This window comes from Ascaphus truei, assembly GCF_040206685.1.
Source record: "Ascaphus truei isolate aAscTru1 chromosome 6 unlocalized genomic scaffold, aAscTru1.hap1 SUPER_6_unloc_2, whole genome shotgun sequence".
Taxonomy (NCBI): Eukaryota; Metazoa; Chordata; class Amphibia; order Anura; family Ascaphidae; genus Ascaphus; species Ascaphus truei.
This window is the reverse complement of record NW_027453834.1, coordinates 475,483-486,566: the sequence shown is the minus strand read 5'-3', so window position 1 is coordinate 486,566 and position 11,084 is coordinate 475,483. Positions and strand designations below refer to the sequence as shown.

General features: G+C 43.8%; 1 protein-coding gene across 1 annotated transcript in view; it reads left to right on the top strand.

Annotated features, from left to right (window-relative positions):
- Positions 1–2,668: 2,668 nt before the first annotated feature.
- Positions 2,669–11,084, top strand: part of LOC142473373 (C-X-C chemokine receptor type 3-like) — a 42,394-nt gene continuing 33,978 nt past the window's right edge. The window contains exon 1 of the mRNA XM_075580611.1: positions 2,669–2,817. Coding sequence (XP_075436726.1) covers positions 2,785–2,817 — 33 coding nt within the window. The 5' untranslated portion in view covers positions 2,669–2,784. The remainder of the gene's footprint in view (positions 2,818–11,084) is intronic.

The following is an 11,084-nucleotide window of genomic DNA, read 5'->3' as shown; positions in this document are numbered from 1 at the left end:
TTTCCAACCTGTATTATAAAATGTTTGGAGTGGTGCTGTCCCGTTTATTCTCGAGATGTTTTACTCCTTCTTGAAGGGGGCGGAGATCCCTTCCTCAATCTCAACGGCCAATTTGGCCATAATCCACAAGGAGGGTAGGGGCCCCCTCCAATGTAGAAGCAATAGACTGATCTCTCTGTTAAATTCAGACCTAAAAATTTACAGCAAAGTACTAGCGATCAGAATGACCCCAATTCTTCCTAGACATCCATTCGGACCAGATGGGCTTTATTTCTGGTAGACAAGCCTCAGACAACAACCGAAAGGTCATAAGCATTGTAGACCACGTGTATCTGACCGGCTCGAAAGCAATTCTATTAAGTTTAGACGCAAAAAAAGCGTTTGATAGAATAAAGTTGGCATTTTTAGATCAGACAATGTTAAAATTTGGATTCATGGGCCCGTTCTTGGAGGTTGTTAGAGCCCTCTAGAGGACGCCCACTGCCTATGTTAAGCTTCCAGGAAGAGACTCAGACCCCATCAAAATTAAAAATGGAACCAGACAGGGTTGCCCGCTGCCCCCCCTCCTTTTTGCATTATCGATCGAACCCCTAGTGGCCATAATTAGAGAAGATGTAAATATCCTGGGTATCCAGATAGGTGGGACAAGCTGTAAGATTTAATTATTTGCAGATGAAGTAATATTATCTCTAGCTAACCCACTGATATCCCTCCCTAATATGCAATCCCAACTAGATCAATTCGGAGAAATCTCAGGATATAAAATCAACAATGAAAAATCAGTAGCACTTAACCTAACATTACCGGCCACGAAAATTAAACTACTACAGGCGAATTTCAACTATAAATGGAGCCAAACACGTATCAAATATTTAGGGATTTACATAACTAGCGCATACAACTTGTTATACCAAAATAATCCCTCCCCCCCTGTTTGAAAAAATCAAAAAAGACTTGCAAACTTGGAACAACTACCAAATATCCTGGATTGGGAGAATGGCAGCGGTTAAAAATGAATATACTACCCAGGCTGCTGTATTTCTTCCAAACTGCCCCGATAAAGATCCCACTTAGGGAACTCAAAAACATCCAAAGTAGAATTTCCCAATTTATATGGAAGAATTAAAGACCACGGGTGGCGAGATCGGTGATGCAAGCACTGAGGTCGGGGGGAGGCATGGGCGTCCCGGACATCATTAAGTACTATCATTCCAAAGGGTCAATTCCTCAGACTGAGAAGAAATTGTTCCACTTGGGGCGATTTGTCCTACGGTCTGAGGAGTTGACCAACGTTTTTTACAGAGGGGGTACAAACCTCAAATGTTAAAGAGGGCTTTTGAGGAAGTATCCTCATTGGATAGACAATCTCTATTTCAATTATCGGATTATAAAAATAAAAAATATATGAGAAAAAATAACTCTAAATTGTCTTCCACAAGTGAAAAAAATACACAGGATCAGGGAACCACATCCTGGGACATGGAGGCCAATCCGATGTTTATTACACAATTTAATAGACATAGCCATCAAGTCCTACAAATAGTATGGAAACACTGGGATTTGTTGCGCATGGATCACAGTCTGGAAGGGCTTGTGAAAATGGGTCCTCGCTTTGTCTACAGATGGGCCAATACCCTAGCTACAGCAGTTTCCCCCAGTATTGTTACTACCCCTTTAGTTGCTAACACGACATTCATTACAAAGGGTTCCTTTCGATGCGGGGGTTGTAAGATCTGTCATGTAATGGTGCCATCCTCCCATTTTTCAGGCCCAATTACGACTAAAACATTCCCCATTAAATCTTACATTGTCATACACACTATGTTGTGCATCTACTTACACGTGGATGTGGGTTGAATTATGTGGGTCGAACAACAAGGGCCCTCAAGACAAGAGTAACGGAACATCTAAGGCTGATCAAAAAACAGGTAATCTAACAGTGAGAGGCATCGAAAAGGTGCCATTAAAAGAACGAGGAGGGGACAAACTCAATTTATTGGACCGCAGGGAGGCCTATTGGATCTTCATGTTGAGGACCCGTTCTCCCTGCGGTCTGAATACTGAGGGGAATTTGAGCCATTTTTTTAATTGATCTATTCTTGTTCCCAACTTGATGGTGATATGTCAGAATTGTTGTTGTCACTGGTTTTCCTCCCTCTTTTCTGATTTTATTCCTATACCCTATCCTCTCCCTCTCGTTCCCCCCCCCCCTCACTTTTCCAACACATGCAAAGCATAATAATCACTCTTTGGAGATTAGATTTTCTAATCAAGAAGATTTAATAAAGAAATACATAAATTGAGTAATATCCTCCAATATGAGAAATTGGAGAAATATATAGTAAATTGTTCAGCTTGTATCCTGCAAATGTACTGTAGTTTCATGACAATAGGAGGAGATGTATGACACCTAGAATAAAAACATATTAGGTTATAGTTAATACAAAATGTCCTTATATATTGTCTTTTAATATTTATGTATTTTTTAGCTATATTCAGAGCTGGCTTTTTTCTGTTTTTTTCTGTTTTTTTAACTTTTCTTTTTTTAACAATTGCTAAAAAAATAAACCATTATTAAGACTATGAGTAGCACACAAGCATGCATCAGACAGGATGCAGCACAGCATAATATGTATTTGACTCTATCAATTTCTATACTAGCTGTGCAACACTGCATTACAGCTTCTGTTTTCACTTATTTATACTTCAACCACATGCATTGGAGAACTCAGAGTTGTCACATCTTTACAGAAGGGTGTTTAAACACAGGAGCTGCTTCTGAACATGGGAGACGGCACCGCAGACATTGGCCACATGGTAGGTGCTACATGCTTCTTATTCTAAATGTCTATTAAACTGATCCCAACATGTTAAAGGAATCTTTATTTTGTGAGAGTGCATAAAATCAGAGTTAGGTGATACCACAGCTAAGAAATCTGAGGGGAGGGGGAGGGGAGGGGGGTTGAGTGATATTTGACATACTGTATACACACACTATATATATACTGTATATATATGCTCATTTGCATGTCATATATATATATATATATATATATATATATATATATATATATATATATATATGTATTGACACATACACTATATATATAGATATCGATATAGATATAGAGATATATATATCTATATCTATAGTATATGTATCAAACGTGTGTGTGTGTGTGTGTGTGTGTGTGTGTGTGTGTGTGTGTGTGTGTGTGTGTGTGTGTGTGTGTGTGTGTGTGTGTGTGTGTGTGTGTGTGTCAGCCTAAGGGGACTTCCTCACTGCCTTATTTGCCCTATGCTTTAGTGCAGGGTTTCCCAAACTTTTTTTTCCGTCACCCGGTTATTTTTTAACTTCTTTTTCGTGACCCACTAAAAAATTTATCGCCTATAGGGCCTGCACAGACACACACACAGATACACTGCCACACACACACACACACACACACACACACACACACACACACACACACACACACACACACACACACACACACACACACACACACACACACACACACACAATCACAGCCGCTGATACACACACATACACAGCCACTGATACACACACACACACACAGCCACTGACACACGCAGCCACTGACACACACACTGATACACACACAGAGCCACTGATACACACACACGCAGCCACTGACACACACACCTAGCCACTGACACACACGCAGCCACACAGACACTGCTACACACACACACACACTGATACACACACACACTGATACACACAGAGAGACACTGCTACACACACAGATACACTGCCACACACACACACACACACACACACACACACACACACACACACACACACACACACACACACACACACACACACACACACACACACACACACACACACACACACACACACAAACACTGATACACACACACAGACACTAATACACACACACTTACACTGATACACACACACTTACACTGATAATAATACACACAGACACTGATTCACACACAGACACACACACACAGAGAGACACACACACACACACACACACACACACGCACACAGACACTGATACACACACACACACACACGCACACAGACACTGATACACACACACACACACTCGCTCTCCCCTATACGCACACAGACACAAACAGTGAATTACAGGCAACGACGGATGTGAGTGACTGGAGGGGGGGCAGGGACACTTGGGTGGGTGGGAGGGAGGGGGCCCAGGGACACTTGGGTGGGTGGGAGGGGGCCCAGGGACACTTGGGTGGGTGGGAGGGGGCCCAGGGACACTTGGGTGGGTGGGAGGGAGGGGGCCCAGGGACACTTGGGTGGTAGGCATTGACTGGGTGGGGTGACTTACCATGCCGCTGGACGCTTTCCCCTGCTGCCCCCGATATCCCCTGCTGCCCGGGACGGGAGGTGGGCTTGGGGGGACGGGAGGTGGGCTTGGGGGCACGGGAGGTGGACTCGGGAGGGGGTGCCACGGGAGGTGAGCTCGGGAAGCTGGCCGCGGGGGGAAGCGGGCCACAGTAGGAGCTTGTACTTCCACCCTGCCCCATGTAACGTGCGGGCCGCAGAGGAGCTGGTACTTCCTCCTCCGTCCCACATTGGGAGTGGGGGGGAGGAAGGGAGCGGGGGGGAGGAAGGGAGCGGGCCCTGCTTGCCCTGCGCAAGCGCGCGGGACCGTGGGGGGAATCACCGTCATTTTTTTTTAACTTGAGCGGGGTGGGGGGGAGACACCGCGCGGCCAGCCTCGCTGCGACCCGGCAATTTTGGTGCCGTGGCCCGGTGCCGGGTCGCGACCCACCATTTGGGAAACGCTGCTTTAGTGTCCACTGTTGCTGGGCTGTCAGTTCACATCTCACCACTGCCTGCTACTTACCATCAGCATTAGGCTGCTCCAGCATCTTTCACAGGGTTTTTTGTTAACTTACCCTTGTAGCTTTACCCTCATTATTTATTATTATTTTTTAAGCCATTTGGGTATTTTCTGCTGCATGTTACACATCTCCCCCAGTAATTATTATTCTGTGACTGTTATGTTATTGTGTTATGCTATGCTATATTTGTAATGTCTTTCATATCTGATTCACAGCTTTTTGACTAATTTTTCTGCGCTCTGGTTTGTCCATTTATATTATCTTTTGAGTTCTCACTTTGATCGGCCGATCTTTGTTACATTACTAGGGGAATTTTCTTTCCCCTGGTTCTGTAATGTTCTGTTGGATCTCTTACTATTTGGTCTTTCCAGGTTAGGGGTTGATTTGTGTTAAGTTATTATTAATTATTTTTTGCAGCAGTTTTTCATGTGGTATGTGTTTGAGTTTGTCTCTTGTGTTTTTATGCTGCATTGCTAATAAAGTCAATTTTTCACTTTTTCTATTACATACTATTTGAGTGCTCCCTTACTGTATTTTGACCCTTCTTTTTGTGTTTATTAATTTATTTGGGTCGGTAGCACCGCCAGAAGGTTGCTTTTACCGTGATATCTGGTTTTGTGTATTATTAGGTCTCTCAGAGTTGATTTGACTGCAGCACCATTTCTGTGTTTACTATATATATATATATATATATAGAATCCACAGAAGCAGCCGGCACTCCACTTGTAAGTAGAAAAAATTGGGTTCTTGTCCCATAAAGCAATAATAAACCCTACGATACCGTTTGAAGCACGAGATCAGGAGACAGCACTCTGGTAAGTGTGATCAAACTTACCAGAGTGCTGTCTCTGATCTCGTGCTTCAAACGGTATCGTATGGTTTATATATATATATATATATATATATATATATATATATATATATATATATACACCAAACACTAACAAGATCCCAAAGATAGCACTCAAATAAAACTACTAATCAATAAAACATGCAACAAAACAAGGTACAATAGTCAGTATAGAAAAAGGGGAAATTATGTTAATTAAATGCAGAAGATCACACTAACATTAAAAACATACAAACACTGATGGCAGCAAAACTCAATAATTAGCAAGAAAAAATATATAGCATACAAATATTCTGAACATCTATAAACAAATGACTGTATAGCTCCATTAATAGACCCAAAAATAATAAACCTATCAATGAACAATCACTAAAATAGTTAAAGACCAATAGGAAGGTACAAATAAGGTCTAAAAACAGAAAACTCCCTACATATATCTATCAACTAAGAGCTGAGAAAATAATCTTCTAAACTCAACAGAAATGTACTGTATATAACAACAAGGAGAGAGGATATAATAGAATAAACTTACAGGTACTAAACTTACATGTACTGTATATAACAACAAGGAGAGAGGATATAATAGAATAAACTTACATGTACTAAACTTACATGTACTGTATATAACAACAAGGAGAGAGTATATAATAGAATAAACTTACATGTACTAAACTTACATGTACTGTATATAACAACAAGGAGAGAGGATATAATAGAATAAACTTACATGTACTAAACTTACATGTACTGTATATAACAACAAGGAGATAGGATATAATAGAATAAACTTACATGTACTAAAAAATACACTAATTTTAAGACCTGCTAAGGAACACATGATTGTTATTATGTCCTGATATGTAAAACAGTAGAATTCAGAGGGTGTACTTTCTTTTTCACACAACTGTACATATTATATATACTCACAAACACACTTCCCCCTCAGTCTCGCCCTCTTTCATATATATATATATATATATATATATATATATATATATATATATATATATATATATATATATATATATATATATATATATATATATATATATGTAGAGGTATCAGTACTGTGTTAGCCGAGCTTCAATAATCAAAAAATAAATAAATGATACCGTTCTGTGGCTAACGAAATGCTTTTATTTGTGCGAGCTTTCGAGATACACTGATCTCTTCTTCCGGCGATGTTACAATGAATGAAGAAGAGATCAGTGTATCTCGAAAGCTCGCACAAATAAAAGAATTTCGTTAGCCACAGAACGGTATCATTTTTTTATTTTTTTATTATATATATATATATGTAGCCCTTTTTCTGACACTCTAAAGAGACTACGGATCACTACCACTATGGGCGTCCCTGCAGCACAGCAACCTACTGTGGCTCAAGGGTTTTCCTAAGGGCCTGCGGGGTAAAGCTAGCCTATGCAGGCGGGTAACAGACCCCCTGCACGCATACACCCTCCTCCTTTACCGTCCGGATCCCCTCTAACTAGCGTGGTCTCTCCCCCACGCTTCCCTTTCCTCCTCCCATAATCCTAGCCTTCTGATTGGCTCCTCACATCAGGTGACCACTCTAGAGCTCATGGGAGTTGTAGTTCCTCAATGGAGCCTTTCTCTTACAAGCCCGTCGTTCGCGCGCTTCCATTGCGCATGCGCGACCTTCCCACTCTCTCAGTGCCCTCTGCAAGATTGCGCAACAACATGGCGGCGCCCTGCACTAACGCCCGCCGCGGTACCTGCCACACTCCCACCGAACACACATATGAGGTTCCTACCACATCCCTACATTATGCCCCTTGCAGAATCCAACCTCCCCGTTTGTGTCAACTCACACAACTATACACAGAACGTTAACTAATAAAAATGATACAACATACGTGATCTTACTCATTTCTTCTAGATCAGATTGCACATTTCAGTGAACATTGCAGCAACAGAATGCACTCGGCTGCGAGCCCACTGCTGAGCCTCATAATGGGGTGCCCTGAATCTATCATAAGCCATCCTCATTGGAGGTTGACCAGCCCTTTGGCTTCGGTGAAGTTGCTCTTCAGCTACCTCCTCGGGAGAGTAGTAAGCCTCGTTTGGCATTTCCAATTCTGCCCTTGAGGGGCTTGATAGGTCTACAAAGTCTTTTTGGGGCACAAAGCATGGGCTCTGCAGGTCTAGTGGCTGGCTCACGTGAGTCAGCGTATCTGTCGTTGGACCAAGGGGCTCTTTACCCATAGCTCCTTCGGGAGATGCCCCCGCGGCCGGAAGGCCCCTTTGAGAGAACCTCGGTTTACCGGGATGCCAGGCATCTGTGATTCTATCTCATACACACCATCTCTCCACCGATCAGCCAGTTTGTGCTTTCCGGGAATGCCTAAATTACAAAGGAGAACAGCTTCCCCCGGACGGATCTCCTTATGTCGCACCTTGTGGTCATAGCGCCTTTTATTACCTGCATTTAATTGCGCCACCGCCTTTTCAGCCAATTTATAGGCCTGCTGCAGGCTGTCTTGTAATCTCTGTACATAGCGGAAATGCGTTCTGTTGGATACCCCATCGGTAGATATCCGCAGTAGCAAATCCACATTTAGTCGAGCTTCTCTCCCAAACATCAAGAAGTACGGAGTATACCCTGTAGACTCGTGTCGAGTACAGTTTTAGGCATGCACCAACGTCTCCACATGCTTGCTCCACTCCGTCTTCTGAGAGCCTTTTAATGTCCCCAGCATGTCCAGCAGTGTTTGGTTGAACTGTTCGGGCATAGCATCCCCTTCTGGGTGGTACGGGGTAGTCCGTGACTTAGCTATGTTTAACAACTTCAGCAGTTCTCTAATGAGAGTGCTCTCGAAATCCCTGCCTTGATCAGAGTGGAGTCAATTCGGTAATCCATAATGAATGAAGTATTTCTCCCACAATACTCTAGCCACTGTCACCGCCCGTTAATCTTTGGTGGGGAACGCTTGGGCGTATCTTGTATAGTGGTCTGTAATCACTAGTACGTTACCGATGCCCCGGGTGTCTGGCTCGATACACACCAAATCCATAGGACCAGAGCTTTTCAGATGAGCCAAGGGGGCTGCCCATGTGGAGAGTGTTTTCCTCTGTATACAGCGGGTACACCTTCGGCAATGCATTTCCACTGACTCTCTCATTTTTGGCCAATAGAACCGGTCCCGGAGTAACCCGAACGTCTTGTCAACGCCCAGATGGCCGTGATCATCGTGTAGGGCCCGGACGACCATATTTCTCAGACGTTCAGGCAAGAATAGTTGTCGCCGGTCGGGATGATTGTGGTATGGAATGACCCGGTACAATAGGCATTTGTCCAGTTCGAACTTTCCGAACTCATTCAACAATAGTTTCACCAGTTCTCTGGGGGCTTGCTTAAGAATTGAGGGGTTCTCTTGCTGCAGAGTTTTGCGAGCTAGTTCCACCACTGGGTCTTGAATCTGGTGTTGCACCAATTCTTTCTAGGAAATGATTTTATCTTCTGTAATGTTCATTCCTTCCCGACTTCGGAAGGCCAGGGGAACGGCTCAGGATTGACACCCTAATGAGTCAGCTACTCTTAGCTCCGAGAACGCCACCTGGTCGTTGACCACTGCAGCTAGTGAGCATAGAGCACGTATGCCAGGCCCCGGAATTTCCTCCCATACCTCCTCATCCGTGGTGGGTTGAAGCCCCGGCCTTCGTGACAGAGCATCGGCCCCTATGTTAGTGGGCCCTGGTTTATACTTAAGGTTGAACCGATAGTTGGCCAGCGCCGCCAACCACCGGTGACCTGTCGCATCCAATTTGGCGGACGTGTTGATGTAAGTCATTGGGTTATTATCTGTCCTGACTTCAAACTGTACCCCATACAAGTAATCATACGCCTAAGGCGGGATCAGCGCCTGTTGACCGGTGTTGGTGCACTTGCTGTAAATACCTTCCGGTCACGGCGGTGACCGTAACACTTCGAAAAGGATCAGACGAATCCTTGCTGGTCTTTGATGTCCGCAGTGCAGCTGTCTGGTCCCAAGCAGCTCACCAGCAAGCCTGCTCCGCACGCTTGTCCCTAACTGTCTACACAGTAAGGTGACTGATCGCTACAACTATGGGCGTCCCTGCAGCACAGCAACCTACTGTGGCTCAAGGGCTTCTCCTAAGGGCCTGCGGGGTAAGGCTAGCCTATGCAGGCGGGTCACAGACCCCCTGCATGCATACACCCTCCTCCTTTACCGTCCGGATCCCCTCTAACTAGCGTGGTCTCTCCCCCATGCTTCCCTTTCCTCCTCCCGTAATCCTAGCCTTCTGATTGGCTCCTCATATCAGGTGAGCTCATGGGAGTTGTAGTTCCTCAACGGAGCCTCTCTCTTACAGGCCCGCCATTCGCGCGCTTCCATTGCGCATGCGCGACCTTCCCACTCTCTCAGTGCCCTCTGCAAGATTGCGCAACAACATGGCGGTGCCCTGTACTAACGGCCACCGCGGAACCTGCCACACTCCCACCGAACACACATATGAGGTTCCTACCACATCCCTAAATATATATATATATATGAAAAAGAAGAGAGAGCGCATGCCCCATAGCATAATATTGTTGATTTAATAATAAAAAGGGAAGGGTAGGGGGGGGGGGGGAAGAATTGCACTCACAAGAGTAAAATCAATTTAAAACATTGTGTGAATAATTCACCACCATCCGGTTTCTGCACTGCAAACATTCACAGTTCTTGGCTCCCTTAGGGCTGTATGGAGATGATGTTACATAGTTACATAGTTACATAGTAGATGAGGTTGAAAAAAGACTTCCGTCCATCAAGTTCAACCTATGCTAAATTTAGACAACAGATACTTTATCCTATATCTATACTTATTGATCCAGAGGAAGGCAAACAAAAAACCCCATTAAGGTGAAAAATTAATTCCTTCCTGACTCCAAGAATTGGCAATCGGATTAATCCCTGGATCAACATCCTTCCCATGTATACTTATTTGGTATATCCCTGTATACCTTTCCCATCTAAAAAGATGTCCAACCTTTTTTTGAACAAATCTATTGTATCTGCCATCACAGTCTCCATGGGTAATGAATGCCACATTTTAACTGCCCTTACTGTAAAGAACCCTTTCCTTTGTTGCTGGTGAAATTTCCTTTCCTCCAACCTTAAGGGATGGCCCCGAGTCCTTTGTACTGCCCGTGGGATGAATTGTTCTTTTGAAAGCTCCTTGTATTGTCCCTGAATATATTTGTATATAGTTATCATATCCCCTCTTAGACGCCTCTTTTCTAATGTAAATAAATCTAATTTAGCTAGCCTCTCCTCATAAGTTCGAATGTCCATCCCCTTATTAATTTGGTGGCTCTTCTCTGCACTCTCTTTAGATCCAT